This window comes from Salarias fasciatus, chromosome 18, assembly GCF_902148845.1.
Source record: "Salarias fasciatus chromosome 18, fSalaFa1.1, whole genome shotgun sequence".
Taxonomy (NCBI): domain Eukaryota; kingdom Metazoa; phylum Chordata; class Actinopteri; order Blenniiformes; family Blenniidae; genus Salarias; species Salarias fasciatus.
Window position 1 is genome coordinate 13149250 of NC_043762.1, and position 19753 is coordinate 13169002.

Genomic DNA, 19753 nt, shown 5'->3' on the forward strand with positions numbered 1-19753 from the left:
TGTTGAGTCCTCTATCAGAAAGTGATTGCATTAATTTGACCTGCAGGACAAAGAAGGAATTAAAGACTGGCATGAAAAAAAAATAGCCAAATATTGAAAAGGAGAGAGGATTGAGTGTGTTCTGGTCCACCTGTGTGATGTTCTTTGAAGTGCACTTATCAGTGTTTTACTACTGGAGCTTTGACAGTGAATAAAGTCTGAGAGGTTCCTCATTCACCCAGTTTTTGCTATTTCTAACAGTATGATGAAGGCTATGGGACTTGTTGAATTTCTGAGGACCTAAAATCTAAAAAACACTGTCAGTCTGAGGACTGGAAAATGCTTAAACGTTACGTCCAGCTGCCTTCATGATACGGTCAGAAATGACAGTGAACAGACAGGAAACGGCAGAGATCAGAGATCACAGCAGCGTGGCGGCGTGTGGCGTGACACCGGGACTCGTACCTGCTTCACTCGGGGCCTCCCAGGAGAAAACTTCCTCTTGGTGATGGCGGGCTTCCCCATGCCGATCTTGGGTGTGAACGGGATGAGGGTGGTGGTGGGCACCACGCTGCTGCCACTGCTGCTGCTGCTGCTCAGCGAGGGCAGGATCTGGGCCAGGGGCGGATCTCTGGGCGGTAGGGCCCGGGCCAGAGGGGAGGGGTAGGAAGAAGAAGAAGAAGAAGAAGAAGTCGAAGAAGAAGAAGACGAGGAGACCATTTCGGCCAGTCGCTCCACAGATGTTTTGAGGGGTTTCTCCTCTGAAGACGAGCTGGAAAACGACAGGTTTGGCTGTGTCTCCGGTGTCGTGTCCATGTCCTCCGATGTGCCAGCAGCCGAGGGTTTAACAGTCTCCGCCAGGTTCCTGTGGAAAATGCCCTCCGTCCTCTCCTGGTTAAGTTCTGCCGGAGCCGTTTCCAGGAAGGAGACCCTGACTACGTCCGCGCTGGAAGGCTGGGGTAGCGGGCTTTCCGTCGGTTGGTCCGTGAAGGGTACTGAAGCAGTACTTGGTTCTTTGGTGGTTGAGATGATGGCCATAAGATCCTTTGTGCTAGGGGCGGCCGTGCCCTGCTGGGGGCCGGCCTCGCTGTCTGCTGGTTTGATTTGAGATGTGGCGTCCTGCGTCTGTAGTGCTTCCGTCGGGGGCTGGGCTGGGAACGGCTCCGGGAAAGGAGCCGCTGAGGACGCGGGGCTCTCCGGAGAGCCGGGTGCGGCTCGGACTGCTGGCTGCGTTTCTGCAGAAAGGAAGGAAAAAAAAAAGTGAATGTAGACACCATCAGATTTGATTCAACAGGAGCAGGTGGAACTAAATAAACCGTGAGTTTCATTTAATACCAACAGTAATGAACACAGGCATACGGAGGGGAGATAATCCTATTTTACAAACCTGGTTCAAATTCAGCTGCGTTTCTGCTGTCACATGTTTCAGTAACCTGCATCTCCACCGCGTCTGAACCCGCCGAGGCTTCTGAAAGAGGTCAGACATGAAAGATTACTCATCGTAAAATCGTTTTTTAGAGCTTCTCTGCAGCCAAGCTAAGCAAAAAATTGATATTTAGTGTATTAATAGATCATTAACTGGTTGAAACTGGTTTTTTACATGAACAAATTAAAACATCCAACAAGAAGAGAGTAGGTATTACATTTTACTTAACAATGGAAGCGACTTTTTTTCTTTTAATTGCACCTCTGCGATTATAACAAAGCATTTGAATAAAAGAGAACATTTATTGAGCGTCAGTCGATGTTAACAGCAGTTAATTTTACACAGATCTCTCTCTGTTCTTAAGTGTGGCTCTTTCAACTTAATGCAATCAAGATCAAATGCTCAAACTGTGCAATTATAACAAATAAAATGGTCCAGCTTATTGGAATTATTGCAGTGCAGCATATGAACATGCCTGGGATGGAAGCGTGGATAGGAGCACAGCTGTGTGCGAAATATGATCAAGGAATATGATCATAAGGAAAAAAGTCTGAGAACCACTGGATTGTAGAGCAATACGGAAAATTATTAAAATGATTCAAGGTTTCATGAATTCCTACATGTTGGCCTCAGCGCTGAGCCCCCCAGCTGTGTGATGTGCCCCCATTCTTGCTGCCGTCGTGAGATGGTGTGTTGACCCCCGCCCCCCCCCGCCCCCGGCCCCCCCCCCCCCCCCCCCCCCCGGCCCCCCCCCCCCCCCCCCCCCCCCCCCCCCCCCCCCCCCCCCCCCCCCCCCCCCCCCCAGCCCCCCCCCCCCCCCCCCCCCCCCCCCCCCCCCCCCCCCCCCCCCCCCCCATCAAAGCCATCAGTGCAGTATGAATGGCACTAGTCATGCCGGGCGCTCACACAGCCTCAGACGGTACAGATAGCCCAGTCTTAAGGAGGCCCTCTCCGTTTCCAGTCCGCGAGTTCCCACGTCACGCCGACCCCGGCTCACGCGTGCACCTGCTCGCCGGCGCTGCCAGGAGGGGGGAGGGGGGCACATGGCGGGGCCTGTGTGCTCGCAGGTGCTCATCCGGTGCCGGCGCCAGAAGCTCAATCAGGGAGATCCGAGCGTCCCCAGCCATCGGCCATTAACCCGGCCCGCCGCGCATTCACATGCAAGCCGCGGCTTCCGACGGCTTCCTACAGTGAATGAGGTGACGCCTCGGATAAAGACGGCGCTTTGATGGAGGCGGGGAAGCGGCGGAGTCGGTCTGACCTGTGCTCCCTCAGCATCTGTCAGGAGAGTCACTGTAAGACTCTTTAACCCTTCGCAGCCCGCCGAGTCAAGCCTCGCAGAGTGAGTCAAATCGAAGCAGCTTTAAAGTGGAGCTACTTAAATCTAAATGCTGTGTGAAAACATGTAAGTATATTATCTATGTCGAACATACTGGCAAACAGATTTTCTCATGAGTGTGATATCAACGTGTACAAAAGAAATGCATTATTTGATCTTTTTCAGATACTATTTGAAATGAATTCCCTAAAAATAGCATGATAAGCTATGATCAATAATTTTTATGGTATTTGTTGATGTGCATTGTTTATATTGGGAGATAATGATGAATTAGCAATATATTATGTCACCCGAGCGGTTAGAATTCAAATCTCAGTGAGAATATATCCGGTTTGATTCCAGGTTTGAGGTACATGAGATCCAACAAGCAAGGAGTCCAATCGCATTTTCAGACGCTCAGCATGAGTCTCAAAGGTTCTCGCTTCAGGTGTGTGTGTGTGTGTGTGTGTGTGTGTGTGTGTGTGTGTGTGTGTGTGTGTAGCAGAACAATAATGAATGAGCCAGCATGGCTGTGAGGCAGGTGAGGAGACATGAGATCTACAGCACCATTACGCGAGAGAGTGAGAGAGAGAGAGACTCTGCAGAGCTGTCACAGCCATCATCCTCCTCATCATCATCATCATCATCTGCAGCCTCATCATCCTCATCCTCCTCCCCATCCTCTTCTGGCACAGCTCAGAGTTTCATGCAGATAGATTCCAGCAGTGATTTAAAGAAGCTGTGTGACCAGCAGGCAGCAGCAGACACATGTTAGATCACATTTATTACCAGGAAGTTTTCTCTGCATCTGAATTTAATCTGGAGGGGCCACCAAAGCTTTGCTCACATCCTGGATAACGTGTGTGATGCATGGAAGGAGAACTTATTGGAATGTTACTAGATAATATGTGCATCACCTTTGGGTTGTACAGAATTTATTACCAGTAACTTAAACTAAATGAAAGACTTCCAAAACTAGTCAGTAACCGTTTCAAAACTGGCCTAAAAAAAAAAAAAAACCTCTCTAAAAATAATCAATAACCACTCCAAAGCAAGTCTCAGACTGTTCCAAAACGAGCCTGTAGTCACTTCAAAACTGGCCTGGAACTACTCCAAAAATTAGTCTCTGATTGCTCCAAAACTCGCCTGTAACCGCTGAAAACTAGTCTGTTATAATTCTAAAACTAGTCTACAACCGTACTAAATCTAATCGATAACCTATCCAATAATCGCTCAAAAACTAGTCTGAAATCAAACACAAAAACACCCCACTGGTTGTTAGGACACCAATTTTTCCACATATTGTGAACCGTAAATGCGCCATTAAAAATGAACCACTGTGCCAAAAAAGACTCGCGCTTCGGCACAGAGAAGGATGGACCACAGACAATCCAAAACACAGGAGACGTGAAAATAAGTGTCTTCTGAAGTTTAAAAAATTTACCATTGACAGGCTGCACATACTTATTCCCGGTGGACGAGATGGAGAAACAAAGCACTTTAACATTTCAAAACACTGAATTACAAAGGAAATAGAGACGCTTTAATCTACTGCTAATAGGACACCATCTGGTTATTGGGGAGTCCTCAGAAAAGACTCCAAATAAAAGCGGGAGTGCATCTCTTTGGTTTTACTCCAAACTATTTCCCCCCCCAAATCTTTCATCTGCAACCACAGCGAATAAAAAAATAATAAAAAAAAAGTCTTCATTGGCGCTGACAAACTGGTGTCAAGCTGAAACTTCTAACTGCTTCTGCACGGCTGGAGGCCGAGTCAACGAACTGACAGAGCTGCACACTTCATTTCCCGTCTCGTGACCTGTGCAGGAGCCTGTAGGATCAGAACGCCCTCGCCGTTACAACACGTGATTAATGTGCCGATCAAACAGGTTTGGATCTCGGGAGGCACGCTTTGGCTCAGACAGAAAGACGCCGACAAGGAGGAAAGATCAGAGCGTCGTCGGCGTAGAATCTCACCTTTCTGGAACGGAGACCCGTCGGGTTTCTGGTCCGACGTGGCCAGCTTCTCCTCCTGGACGGCGGCCTGAGCGGGCTCTGGATCCGAGTGCAATGGAACGGCGAGTAACTCCGGTTCGGGGTCATTGTGCATTTCGGGAGGCAGCAGAGTGCCAGGTTCTAGATCTGTGTGCTTTAGAGCCAGCTGTAGGCCAGCCTCAGAGTTTGTGTGCATGGAGGCTGGCTGAGGGCTGAGCTCTGGGCCGGTGTCCATATCCTCTGCCTGCAGCGCCTGCTCTGCAGCAGGAGACCTGCAGTTGGAACAAACATAGTCCTCTCTGGGGTGGATTTCTGCTTGGCCTGAGTTCTGACGCTCGCACTCCAGGTGTAGCCATCTGAAAGCAGAGCAGAGGAATTCGGGAGGCTGTTGGACTGGGATCTCTGAAAAATCCTCAAATGTGACATGTATATTAGTGTGCTGCCAGGGAAAGCCGGGAAGAGGATCGGGACAAAGCAGAGTGGCTTATCAAGTATTTAGGCAACTCAAAGCTATTGCACCAATTTATTTTTTCCTCCACGCTTTTTTCCCCCCATAATTACAGCTTTAAAAAAAGCAACATTTTCTCTCCATGGCAGCAATGACAGTTTCTGACTGAGTGTCGTGAAGAGGAAGACCTACGGGTCTGAGTATACATCAATGTAGAACATAAATTAAAGATGTTTCAAATATATAAAATTTTATTTTCTTTGCAGCTCTAAAAACCCTCTGTACCTGCTGTATCTTCTTAAAAAAAAAAAAAAAAAAATCAGTTTTATGTAGAATTAAAAAAAAAAAAGAAGATATTTCCACACATTAAATTCTCAGCAGCTGATATAATTTGACAAATATTTTACAGATTCATTGGTTCAAAATTAATTGTTAGCTGCACTTGGTGGTGTAAACAGAAAACATAAAGGTCCCAGTATACCCCCATGTGGAACACCGCAGACGAAGTTAAATATTTCAAGCACTGAAAATTACTTTGAACATATTTGTAAATCCAGTTAGCATATTCTTTGCGAAAAGGTTAGAACAACCAAATGATTTCCCCCCCAAAAAATCAAGCTAAATGTTAAGTGCTGGATTTGTTTTGTGCAAAAATGTCATATTTCTATTATTTATTTTTTATTGTTTCTGGTTCATAAATTTGGAAATATTAAGAAAGGCAAACATTTGTGGTTGTGGGCTGTTGGAAAAAATGGAGAATTAAGAAGCCTGCCTAGGCTTGTTTTTTTTTTTTTTTTTAACTCTTTCATGATTACAAACCAAATATTTTTGTTGTGGATCGTTGGGAATAAACGGATTAGAAGTTTTGATTGCCATTAACAGTACAGCACAATAATGAAACAAGGCTTTCAGAACCAATTTACCAAACATTTCTTCACTATTTTTAAAAACCAAGCAAGACATCAAACAAATTCAACAATAATGGAAATATTGAAAAAAAAAATAAATAAATAAATAATAAATCCGCTTCTCACCTCTTACAAGTCTGACAGAACAGCAGGTCTTTGTGGTGCTCCGGGTCCAGGATGCAGGTACACATAGGACAGCTCAGAGCCGGATCCTGGTTCTGGACGCAGTTCTCACACAGCAGGCTGGTGTGGTGCCACTGGCCGCTGGTTCGAGTCCCACACTGGACACACACTCTGCAGTTCTAAAGGCGAAAAAGCGGCATGCAGAGTGAGGAAGCTGAATCATGATTGTGATTGGAGTGCTTATTGGGGAGTACCTTTTAAAGATTAAAGACATTCAGAATTAATTTAATTCAATTTTCAATTCAGTTTTATTTATATAGCATCAAATAGAACACAGTAATTTCTAGGAATCAAATTTTTTAATTGAAATTCAAAAGAGAAAAACTGCCATCAGAGTGCTGATATTGATATTCAGCGTCTGCAGTGTGAGGAAAATAAAACTTTCATGTGCTTACTTCATTTGTTATTTTCAGAAGACCATTCAAATAACAAATTGTCAACATTTACTGAAAATATTGTGTGAAAGCCATTCAAATGAGCTCGTTCAGCTCATGCAATGAGTCTCAACTCTTTAATCATAATTAAATCCGAACGTAGACTGATAGAAAAAAAAACATGATTTCAACTCAGTTTTTTAAATACTGGCCCCAAACAAGATGAAATCCAAAATAATCTAGATTTCCTCCATGACCGAGAAAGAGGAAAACCAGACCTTTATCACAGGATAAGTCTATCATCACTAACAATTACAAATGTTTATTGATTTCATGCTGAAAATCTGAGGTGTGTAATTTAGTTTTTTGAAATAGTTAAACCATTTAAATAAAACATATTTTAAAAATACAGTCTTTAAAACATTCCAATAGTTTTTTGGACCATTCAGATAATTTTAAAAGTCCCTCAATTAGCATTAAATTACAAAAGTAACAGAATTTGAGTCATATTTAATATAAGGATGATTTTAGCCGAGTCAGTGATTCAAAAAAACTGATGGTCATCTTGTTTGCGCGGATAAATCTGTATTATTTGCTGGAGAGCACCTTTTAAAGAGTTCCTGAAATAGAATAGAACAAATCAGAAAACTGGCATCCAAACATTGAGGCACTGGCTGTCAAACGGGACGCTGCTGCGACGTGCCGCCAAGTTTCCTCACAAATGGCCGAGAACTGGAAGCCGAGCAGTTTGCCAGGATGAAAACATGGAGGACAGCACTGATATTTTTCACATGCGTCTGAAAGCAGACGATCTCGCTTGGTTCGTTTTCGATGACACTGCAGTTTTAAAAATGGACTCAACCACTTCTCTTCCCAGGTTCTTGGTTTAAATGCTAAAAATGAACATTAACATTAAATTAGGTGAATTACGTGGCCAAATTTGATGGGAATGTTCTCCAAAAAATTACCTACAACTCACCCATTGTGATTCAGCTGATTCACAATGGAAACGCCATTCAACACAAATTGTTTCGGTGTTAGAAGAACACCAGATATTTCTCATGTGCTTTCAACGTTACATCAGGATCTGTACTGTAAAACAAAGCTTCAGTATGCACTTCATTCAAGTGTTTTATTAATCAGACTATAAGGAAGAACTACGGTGACACCAGAATGATGACTCATAAATGAAGTACCATCATGTTACTGTCACTCAGAAAAACGGCATCGAAAGCACCAGCATGCCACCGGGCTCCTTCTGCTGCAGACGTGAAGACCAGCTCCGAGCTGAACGGTGACTCAGTTTCCATTGATCTGCACTCCGGCGGGGAGACGCCGCTCAGAGGCTTCGCTGCTGTGCTGAGTCAAACCGAGAAGCTGAGGTAAAGATCATCACCCACCGCCTGCACCGCTGTGACCTACTCAAGCCTACACACTTTCTTTTCTTTAAATGAAGACGGCGTGCCGGCCGCTAACCGACCGGCGCTGCAGCCTTCAGTAGATCGGACCGCGTGAAGCATTTCGTGGCCGCACGTACAAACCGAGACCCGTGTCACGGAAGTTTTTCCACTGGCGATGCCACGTCTGCTGAGCGTAGATTTCAAAAAGTCACTGTCGGTCGCGTGACGTAGCTGCTGCCTACCTTACATCTCCATCCGTTGGTGGGCAGAGCATCCATGGCGGGCTGCAGACAGAAGGTGTGGTAGCCTTTGTCACACATGTCACACACCAGCATCTTGGTGTCCTCTCCCGGGTTCCTGCACAGGCAAGAGCAGACCGAACAGGATCCGTCATTTGGAGAAATGTGAATGAAAACTGTTAGCGATGGCAGAGAACAATCACCTTTTTGATTCAACTCTTCTTTTTTAGTGGGCTTTTTGTTCAGGCCGCACCAGAAACAGTGCTGACCTGTGATTTACGTTACTCAACATTTTGGTTTGTTGGCCAGATTGGACCATCCTGTATGCTGGTTTTGGCTCACAGCAGTTAAGTTTAGAACGATCTGGAACTGTTATAAATACTCAAAAAGCATCAAAATTAAGGTAAAATATTCAGTTAAGAAAAAAAAAAATCTGTGCTGATCCTATCTGCTCTCTACACTGCAGGTTTTCCTCCTCTTTATATCTGCATTCAGCTCATCAGAGCATCTTGACATAAATAAGCAACAAATGAACAGGTAATGTTGCCATGATCAGTTAAGCTGATTTTTCGGGGATTTCAAAATGTTTACCTCATTCAATTTTTCACACAGTTATTCAGTCATGTGTCTTTTTTCAATAATGTGATTAGCATTTGTAACATGTAATCATATTTTCATAACTGTTATACAATATTAAATCATCATATCCTTTAATGCTCAGCTCAAATAAAATGAATAAATAAATCCATACGATGGATTAGAGGATGGAAACATTTCACCGGCCATTGTTAACAAGGTATAACAAAGCTACATCATCACAAAACTAAAGAAATTTGTTCGACTTGGTTTCCCCAGCAACATCTTCAGTTCTGCTTCAGATACCTCTAGAAAAGCTGTGGAAACTCAAGGTACAGTAAAAGGGCAGCTCAGAAGAAAACTGTAGCTGCTTTGTATTTTCAATAAACCAAGAAATGAAGCAAGAAATATTTACATTGAAAGCTAAACTTGAGGAGTTAGTTCATAAGTAAAAATGGCCTCCGCCATGTTTTAAATATTGTTGAGAAAAATGTATTTTGTTGGGAAAAGACATCTATAAATGTCTGAAAGATGCTGCTGAATTTCCTCAGTTTGAGACTCATGTTGGGTCTCAGATCACGGAGACATCTTCGAAGGCGGCGCAGCACTGAGAGGCTTTCTGATTTGAATGTGGAAACTTAAAACTCCACGGACAGCGGTTACCTGAGGCAAACAGGCCGGGATGGTAATGGAGCTCCTGTGCTGTTTAAATAAGGTCAGAGGTTATAATACTGAGCTGGAGGGTACAACATCCAGTTAAGGTCCTCGCAAACCACAGAGGTAAACAAACCAGCAGCGAGCCGTGCCCACCGGCTCTGCAGAATTTAAATAGGAAGGAAAGAGAAGCGCGCACAGAAACCTTCGCTACGGGGCGCACACATGTGGAGTCTGGGGTGGGGGGGTGGGGGTGGGGCGGGGTGACTCACTTGCACGTCTGGCAGATTTTGCACTCGGGGCACTGCCAGCCCGCTCTCCTCAGAGGGGTCACAGCCATGTCCAGGCACATCCCGTGGTAATGCAGACCACAACTGGTGCAGAAGAGCTGGTCCAGGAGGTCCCCGGGGCTGTCGCACAGCGCGCAGTTCACATCGTCCACGACTGGGGCGGCCACGGGGAGGAGACCGGGGGGAGACAGAGGAGAAGGTGTGCTTCGTCAAACTGCTGTCATGCATTAAAAATAGCAACAATCTTCCTACCGTGTTATTCCACATGAGAGAAAGTGGATAAAATTGAGATTTTCTTCCAAAATCATGCAATTTTTTTTTTTTAATAAAAGTTGAAGGTAAAGAAAACCCCTTTGCTGAGTTTCCACTGCCATGTAGCAAAAGTATGACCTTATTTATGCATTTCAAGAAAAAAAAACTAAACCGTTAAAAACTAAATCTACATTTACGGCAGGGAAAAAAGCCTACCCTGCTATTAGTCAAAGACCAGTAAGTGTTACACAGGTAATATTTTTCATTGATAAATACTCAAAAAAAAAAAAAAAAAAAATCGGGGTTTAATAAACAAAACAAAAAAGATGAAAATTAACCTGTTTTTCTGATAGGTATTATTCTAGTCCCTCTGATGAGCTTTCAGTTGATAGTAATGTACATTCAGACTTGTATAATAACTCCTGTAAAGGTGTTAAATAGTGTGACAGATAAACGTAGTTGTCTGCTCTAGAAGACATATCATTCAGAAAATATAACAGTGACTTTTAATCCCCATATTCCGATGAGGGAATAAATGTTGTAAATAGCAACTTAACGGTTTGAAATAAAGAGGTGAAAATAAAATAAAAACATAGTCGTGGTGTATCAAACTTTGACGTGTTAAAGCCACTTACATTTGAGAATGGCCAATTCGATGTGTTCTGGGCAGAGGAGCGAGAGACTCCTGATATCCTGAAAGGTCCCAGCTGCCCCCGCACAGGGGTAATGGTAGAGTTGAGCACATCCTTCAGCACAGCACTTTATGGATGCTCCAAGGCGCTTACAGTATGCACAGTGCTGCGAGGGAAAGACGAGAGGAGAGCCACGGTTTAATGGTTTGTCTGATGATCCTTCTAATATGTCCAGAATGTCTGTCCATCCACGCTGGCGTTTCTCAGGCTGAAATTCTCCAGTCAGCCAAACGCATGCTGACACTGGTTGCTATGGTGATTCCAGAAAAAGAGGAAAGGGGAGGGGCAAGAGAGGACTCGGGTGGACAGACGCAGACTAAAAAAGGAGGCTGGAAAACACAGTGGTCACGAAAAAAAAGATAAAATCGTTGGAGAAAAATAATTTCAAGGTGAGCAACACAAACGGAGATCCGGAGATGATTTACACGGAAACGTTTACTCGGCAACAATTTCAAGTTAAAACGTAAAACTTTTGTAGCATTTTGGGGTCTGTTTACACAACAACAGTGCTCCGAGTCACTGAAAATGCCAAGTTTTGAAAACAATAGATGGACAATAACAGAGTGGCATGACTTTCAGTCATGTCGTGTAGGGTCTTCGTGTCTCCATGGTTTGTCAAATAGGAGATATAACAGGAGCGAGACCTTTTCTGTTTCTCTCTGTCACCACAGAGCTCAGTTCCACAAATGACTTACGGCCAGGAGGAGGTTCGAGTGGATTAGAGAAAAAAATTACAGTCCAACTGGATAAAAGAGTTCCAACTGATGGACAATTTGTGAAGATTCAATGTGCACTCCGGAATCGGACTGTGAGTATTCTTACTGTGAGGCAAAATACCAACCACTGCCCCACTGTACAGCCATTCCTAAATGACTGCGCTTTATCCTTTAATGTGTCACTGGAAAAACACTCCGCTGAGGATTAAGACCCTCGTTTAAACCCCGTCTGAATCAGCCACTCTGCAGATGAAGTGGACGACTCGCTGACGGCCCGCAAACACAATCAGACGAGCCGAGCGGTTAGCGGTTAGCGCAGCGGCCGCTCGGAGCCCCGGTGAGTGGCGTGACCTTTTCCATTTCACAGCCGAGAGATCCGCGCTGCCGGGCCGACCTTTACCGGCCCGTCTGATCCATCAGCTCTGCCGCGCCTCGCTGGAGCGCTCCCTCCCCTGCTGCCCGACACATTAAGACGGTGTTAACACCCATTAGTCCGCGGATGTTCCTCTCGACTCACCTTTGTGCTCCCTGAGTCAATGGCTCTGTCCACATTAAGCAGAGATTGTCCCTCGCCCTCACAAACGCCGTCGGACCACAAGGCACAACTCTGATGTGCCCAGCATTGCCCTGAAATTATAAAAAAAAAAAAAAGATTAGCAAAACACAGAAGAGTCAAAAATGTCAGCTTCTGTTTTATGATTTACTCAAGAAAAGAAGTGACACTGTGTCTATGTGTGTGTGTGTGTTTATGTATGTATGTTTTATTTAAGTGCTGAAAGTGATTTGAACAAAATTAAGGAAAGAAATTGATAAAAGTGTGAATAGCTATGGTTCAACAGTACCAGTACTGTTAATGCTCTCAATACCAACATGGTGTAACCTGCTCAATAAATTCATGATATTTACCTTTAATTCATTTGAATTGTGATGAAGTTACACTATTAAATTGCTATTATAAAATACATGAAGGTCATTCCCAATAATGAATCAATACAGCAGGTTTATCATAAAGCTACAATGTTTTCCCCTCATTTGGCGTATCCTCTGTATTTTTTCACTTGCTTAATGGAATGTATGACAAAAAAATTGTGATTGGGAGCACAATTTTTTTATTCTTGTATGTTAGATGTCAGAACTGTTTCACTTTATTGTTTTCGCCTGTTGACACTCAAATATTTTTATATATTTTGCACACTGTTTCAAATATTTTTGGAACCAATTCTGAAAACTTGTTGCCTTCAGCGTTCCAAATAAAGAGCTCAAAAGTGATATTTCTTTTGGGAGTAAAGCCTTTGAAATGGATCACAGAGCAGTGAAATAAAAGCCTTCCATAATTTTGAGCATCTTCCGTCCACACCCCATAATGAGTGAATTTCTAGGAATGTGAATGAAAACAGAGCGAAGCCTTTGAGAAGAAGAGCGCTGTGGGCGTCAGCGTTACCTGACTCGAAGAGAGACTGGACGTTGAGATCTTGTGGAAGTCCGACATGAGAAAGCTCGTCCCAGAACCGAGTGGCCGGATCCGGTTCCTCCTCGCAGCCCTCAGACCCACTGCAGCACAAGCACAAGTACTTCTCTTTAGAAAAGACAACAAGAAGATGGATGGATGGATGGACGGATGGATGGATGGATTCATCAGACAGATTCCTCTTTCAGGGATGTTATGTTAAAGACGACTCTTCAGCTCAGACTGTGGTTAAACATGGAGCAACTTGTCAAACAAGAAGGTTATCTTAGAGACTAAAAAAAAAAAAAAAAAAAAAAGCCTGGATGAGCCAGAATTTTATGCGCTATAGAACTAAACTTGAAATAGATGAACAGATGGCTCGAATGACTTCTAAAACAGATTGATAGAATTGAGGATAGAGGATGGAGATAGAGGCTGAATTGAATTTCTTTCTTCTTTTTTTTTTCACGAAAGCGAAGGGGAAAATACTAGAGGGGGAAAATGCAGTGGGGGAGAAGGAGGAGGAAGAGGAGAAGGAAGAAGGCCATCTTGTTTGGCGTGTGCACAAGAGGCTGGCTGTTCTGTCTCATAAAATCTGCTGAAAAGGATGCGTTTCTGAGTCCCTGGCTTGAACGAGCGAGCAGCGTATCACACAGAAAATGTAGAGAGGATGGGGAAGGGAAGAGGAGGAAGATGACGAGGAGGAGGAGGGGGGAGGAAGAGGAGGAGGAGGAGGAGGACAAGGAGAAGAAGGGGCATTAGCATTTAAAAAGGACTGAGGTTGCAGTAAACAAACCAATGGCCAAATTCAAGACACCAATTTCAATTTCTAAAAATGTGTCATTCTCAGCACCAATTAACAAACAGCCCTCCTCCTCCTCCGCCTCCTCCTCCTCATCTTCCTCCTCCTCCTCCTCCTCCTCCAACAGATCCATGTACAATCTCTGCCTGCTCTGCTTCCCTGTGGCACAAGCGAGGGGGCCGGCCCCATTGACCAATCACACCACAGCAGTCACCGGTTGCTTTGGCTCGCTGCCACGTCTCCAACACCGCTAACACTGCTCCCACTGCCCATTGTGGCACCAGGGACCCAGAGAGACACCAAACTGGTTTCAGGGGACCGGAAACAAATCAGGCAGCAGTCCAAAAGAGTCAGAGGAGGCTGCTTTGTGGGCATAGTGTGTATGTGTGTGTGTGTGCGTGTGAGTGTGTGCAGCAGAAGACAAACACAAGGCGCTCATGAACATCTTAGCTAACAGAGGATACACACACGGCTGTATCTGAGCTCCTGTGAGGAGAATCCGAGTTACCCAGATATTCTCTACCCGTCAGTTCGTTTATTTAAAGACAAACAAAAGTGAAATCTGTGGGTGATTTAGACAAATTCGATTATAGATGGAAGACTTCTGCTCCCACATTTGGTGCAGGCGTTGGTTGGGAGCCTGTTTGTGTTCACAATGTCTTGTAGGTTCCTGATTGGCTCGAGAAGACCACTAATCAAGCATCTGGAGGCAAGTGGAACCTTCCTCCAGTCCATAAAACACCCACTACTTCTACACTACAGTACTGCATAGACTTCAGGTACAGTACCTTCAGAATGACTGTGGTGGTGGTCCCTAAAGGGGGACCAGAGAGTGTGTGCCACCTATCAGGGTATCTCACTTCTCAGCCTCCCTGGGAAAGTCTATGTAGGGATACTAGAACGGAGACTCCAACCGACAGTCAAACCTCGGATACAGGAGGAATAATGAGGACTACATACTGGCTGTGGATCAACGGACCAGCTGTTCACTCTCTCACAGATTGTCGAGGGGGCATACGAGTTCACCAGTCCAGTCTACATGTGTTTTTTTTTAGACTTGGAAAAAGCTTACGACCGGGTCGCCCGAGCTGTCTTCCGCTGTGAGAGCTGTGTCCCTTTACTGGATCGTGGTGGGGGGGGGACCTTCCCCAGGAGGGAGGTTAAGTATCTCAGGGTCTTATTCAAAAGTGATAGCAGAGGGGATTGTGAGATTGGCCAAAGATTGGGACAGTCGGCTGCAGTGATTCAGTCGCTGTACCGGACTGTTGTGGTGAAGAGGAGCTGAGCTGTAAAGCAGAACTCTCTGTTTACCAGTCAGTCAACATCCCCACCCTCGTCCACGGTCATGAACTTTAGGTCATGATCGAAAAAACACGAGACTACGAGACAAGCAGCAGAAATTAATTTTCTCCGCAGGGTGGTGTCACTCTTCAAGATAAGAATGAGGAGTTCAAAGTGGAGCCATGACTCCTCCACATTGAGAGGAGTCAGTTCAGGTGGTTAGGATGACCCCTGGTCGCCTCCCATTAGAGGCTGACCAGGAACGTCCCACTGGGGGGCTGATAATCCAAAAACATGCGAGGAGGATTATTTTATATTCCCTCTGTATGCTTCTTTGTTACAGTGATGTCAAGGGTGGATGAATGGATGAGGGGCTCAGAATAACTAAACAGATGTAACTCAGACTTTTCATCCCTCACACTGACAGAATACTTACTTCTTGCTCTTGTCCTTCGGTCCTGAGCTGGTCTCTCCGGTGGTTTTTGGCTGAGTGGTTTGATCGCCGTCGCCCTGGTGTCCGAGGAGCTCGGGCGAGGCGCTGAACGCGTGCAGTTCCCCCTGACCCAGAAGGCTACGGCCGCCGCAGTAACAGAAGGCACAGAGACGCTCGCTGAAACAAAGGAAACGGGCGGCGAGGAGAGGTGTTTAATTATAAATACCTGCTGTGACTGAATACAGAGCCACGGGTGTCACTGTGAATTAAGGCCTGGCTCTGCTGCAACAACACCGTCTCAACACGGGGACCTACATTAGAGCCACAAACGTCCACCTACGTGCATGAGCTGATGACCAGCTGCCACTTGTGTTAACGTGGTTTACTCACACACGACAGAGTTTCAGCATTAAGGAAAACCAACCAAGTACTTGCAATTAAACTGCTAAATAAATGCAGAGGGAAAACTTTGCATGTTATTCTTTTTTGGGTGGGAATTTGTAACATAACATATGGTCAGATTTTTAATCTCGTGCTTAGAAGTCGGCCCAGGTTTGAAATGCTAGACAGGGAATCCATTTTTGGGGCAGTGGGGGTTCAGAGAACTTATAACTAGAAGTTCACAGGTTCGATTCCTACAGGATCCCTGAGCATGACCCTTGACCCCACTGCAGCTCCCCAGGCTTATGGCATGTATAGTTAAGGCAGGCTTAAGAAAAATAACATGGTTACATTTTACATTTATTCGAGCTTAGCAACAAAAAATTACAAATGTGATTGATTGAAATGTACTTTGTCACTGCATTCAATCATCGGGCATTATTTCCTCAACCCACTGACAACGCATATATTGCTTTGTAATTAAAATCAATTCTCATAAAATGCAATTACTCTAATTAAGTTCAAAATTATGGTCTTACATGGAAACATGCCATGTGCATGACATAGTCAATATTTTCTGTTGCATTTCCTACTGTAGTTTAGATTTTTTTTTTTTTTATAAAGAGAAAGGTGTGTCTGATAAGATTATAGTTTGCCAGTGTACAGAACTTCCTGAATAAAATTGTATTATTTTTAAATTAAAATGCTTTTTTGGTACATTTATAAATACTGTGGGGACATGAAGTCTTATTTTTGTTGTCTAAAATTATGCAAAAGGAATTTTTGATATTATGAACACAATATTTTTTACACTCAAGAGTCAAAATCAAATATCAGCTTTGCTCCTCTTTAACCTCTGATGGTTTATGAAAAACAACAACTGAAGAAAACTCAATGCGTAAAAAAATAACAGATTAAACTAATTTCTCATGGTAACCAGGAAGCTCAAGGTGGAAATATTCAATTTTCTTCCATTTTTCAGTTGCAGCTTGACCTCTGTGCCACCAAGGTTTTTAGTTGTAGTTTCCTTCACGTTCTTTAACTTTGCTTCAAAGAATGTTGAGAAACTAATTTTCCAATAATTTATTTTGCTTCTTTTCCTATGAAAAGCATCACCTTGCACCAAAAATCTGGACGTGCAAATATACTGGGCTGTGAGTGAGAAAGTCTTCTTGGACACTGAGAGGTAAAGAGTGGGAAAAAAAAAGAGAAAAAAACAACTAAATCACAGCCAAGAAAAGCTGGAAAGTTGAGAAATAAAAGGAGCAGTAAATATTTATCACATGTGAAGTGATGAGATGGCCCTGTTAATAAGATCCCTGGAGATGCTGCCGATCTGCCCTCCATCACTAACATCGATAGCGCAGACAGGACGCCAGATTGATTACAACCTTTAACCAAGTGGCACCTGGGATGAGAGCGGCGCCTCCACCAGCCGATGACTCCCGTTTAATCTGTCCCACGGCTAAATAAGCCTGTCTCTCACACACACACACACACACACACACACACACACACACACGCTCAGTCTTGTATTTCTATCCTTGTGGGGACCGTCCATTGACTCCCATTCATGTCTAGCCCCTAACCCTGACCCTTACCCTAACCCTAACCCACACCACAACAAAGCCTAACCCTAAAGAAATGTTTTTGCACTTTTACTTTTTTCAGTAACAACAACATGGTCAAGAAAACACTGTTTCTCCTACTTAGGACCGGAAAAAGGTCCCCACAAGACACGTCGTTTCACGTTTTGCTATCCTTGTGGGGACATTTGGACCCGACAAGGATAGAAATACAAGAACACACACACACACACACACACACACACACACACACACACACACACACACACACACACACACACACACACACACACACACACACACACACACACACACACACACACACACACACACACACACACACAGAGCGCGGAGCAGAAAACACACAGATAACACCAGAATCTACCTCCCATGTTTTCTGCACCAAATCACGCCACAGACTCAGCAGTGACTGGTAGATAAGGCGTCACGTTCATGCTTTTTTTAAAGTGCTGATCGAACAATTAAAACAACGTAAACACATACGCACACTCGCACACACACTCAGACCAAAGTGATAGCAAATGGAAACATGATGACTTTCAGACCCAAACCACTATATTTCTACATATAGGCAGCGTTGAGCCAGAAGTGGTCCATAAGCTGTATGTTTGATAACAAAACAAAAGAAATCCCATTTCTTTTCCATCATGATCACAATTTCTATCCATAAGACATAACTAAAATGTGTAAAAACAACACAGTAAGTCTGGAAAATTGTGATCCTAAGTCAAAAGGAAACAATAAAAGCTAAAAATTTAAAAGGTAATTCATATGAGGAGGAGAAAGGACAACAAGGAATATGTGTTTTATAATAATAATAATAAAAAAAAAAAAAAAAAAAAAAAAAAATCAGGTACCTTCTGTGAATACAACTTTTCTCCAGAAATGAAGAGGAGAAAGGAGCAGCTTCATGCTACTGACGTTTGGTTTGCAACAGGGGTGTCAAGGTAAAGTCTGTGGGCCAAAACCGGGCCGCAAAGAGGCTCTAATCCGGTACACCAATCCACCAGGCAAATAGCAAAAATTTCAAATAAAACATTGATTTTTATAACAAATTCCTTAAAAGTAGCTGACAGAACACAACACTGAGATTCAAGCTGTGATGTTGGTCATGTTGACATGGAAGCTAACTACCTCACCGCTCGCAAACCATCTCCAGCCTTAAAACATCTATTAGTCGTCTCTTGGGCCTGTGTGTATTTGCTTATTCTGGATCTGGAGCACAGACTAGGTAACTCACTGACTTTATTGTGGAAAATTAAAGCCAGAAGCAGTGAGCTCAAAATAGTTAGAGAAAGGCGATGCTTACTCCGCAAAACTGTCACAATAGAATAGAGTAGGAGTTCTTTCATTGTTATTGGACAGAAGCTTAAGTTTTTTTTAAGTGTTTTTCACTGTTTTGAGTGGAAAAGGCCAGAAGTAAAGGGATTTTTGAGATGAAGAACAGATGAGGGGAGGAACGTCACGGCAAGTGTCTCTCACCTGCTTTTGACTTCTCGACTTGCTGGGACAGACGGTCCTGCTGGACTCTGGGCCAGAGGGGAAGAGGGCTGGTCCTCCTCCGGCACATCAGTGGTCACCACTTCCACCGTCTCCACCGGCTGCATTTGTGTTTCTGACGGCAGAAAACAAAGCAACAGGTCAGTCTGTGGTGTCGTGGATGGTGAGCCAGAAACTTCCTCCTGGTCCGAAACGCAGCCGCTATCAGCAAGGTGGAAGGTCAAAGACGCTCCGGCGCGGATTACAGTGAACCCACAGGGAATATCAAGAACAATGGAGACAGGAACTTAAAAAAAAAAAGAAGAAGCAAGAAGAAAGAAACAGCTGCTTAAATGTCTTCAGAAGTTGGGTTTAAAGCTAGGGTTGGCGATTTGAATGAGATACGTTTTTTTAAATACTGGTTAAAATGATCTTTATGACCCGATGGGAAGCAATTCATGGCGTGTTCTTAAAGTAGTTTGGAAAATATCCGCTACCTACAGCAGGAGTAAAACGGGAAAAACAGCAACCAATCGTCTTGACGGGACACCTTTTTTTAAACCAATCAAATCCCTTCTCCGTTCGACCTGCCCCCTGCGCGTACATGTCAATGGCGTGCACTGACCCTGGTTCAGTGCGCACGTAGAAGGACAGAGCGTCGTTGCAGAATGGCGGAGAAGAATGTTTGGGGCTTTACTTACCGGTGAGTGCGCCATAACTTGGCTTAGTGCAAATAAAGAAAAACGAAGAAACGAAGCGCTGAGGACAGGTTACGCCAGGGACGCACTGGACGCGGAAGCGCCGCACACCGTCCCAACGGCGTCTCCTCCATGCTAGTTTTCCAAGATCGCCAACCCTAGCTTTAATATTAAT

The 19753-nt window shown here is 44.2% G+C and overlaps 1 protein-coding gene across 1 annotated transcript in view; it reads right to left on the reverse strand.

Annotated features, from left to right (window-relative positions):
• Positions 1-389: 389 nt before the first annotated feature.
• Positions 390-19753, reverse strand: part of LOC115405566 (histone-lysine N-methyltransferase 2C-like) — a 49389-nt gene continuing 30025 nt past the window's right edge. The window contains exons 4-14 of the mRNA XM_030115175.1: positions 18884-19016; positions 15417-15590; positions 12892-13001; positions 11968-12077; positions 10678-10840; positions 9773-9944; positions 8274-8388; positions 6201-6376; positions 4701-5074; positions 1367-1447; positions 390-1214 (exon numbers count right to left, since the gene is read on the reverse strand). Of these exons, the coding sequence (XP_029971035.1) occupies positions 394-1214; positions 1367-1447; positions 4701-5074; positions 6201-6376; positions 8274-8388; positions 9773-9944; positions 10678-10840; positions 11968-12077; positions 12892-13001; positions 15417-15590; positions 18884-19016 (2429 nt within the window). The 3' untranslated portion in view covers positions 390-393. The remainder of the gene's footprint in view (positions 1215-1366; positions 1448-4700; positions 5075-6200; positions 6377-8273; positions 8389-9772; positions 9945-10677; positions 10841-11967; positions 12078-12891; positions 13002-15416; positions 15591-18883; positions 19017-19753) is intronic.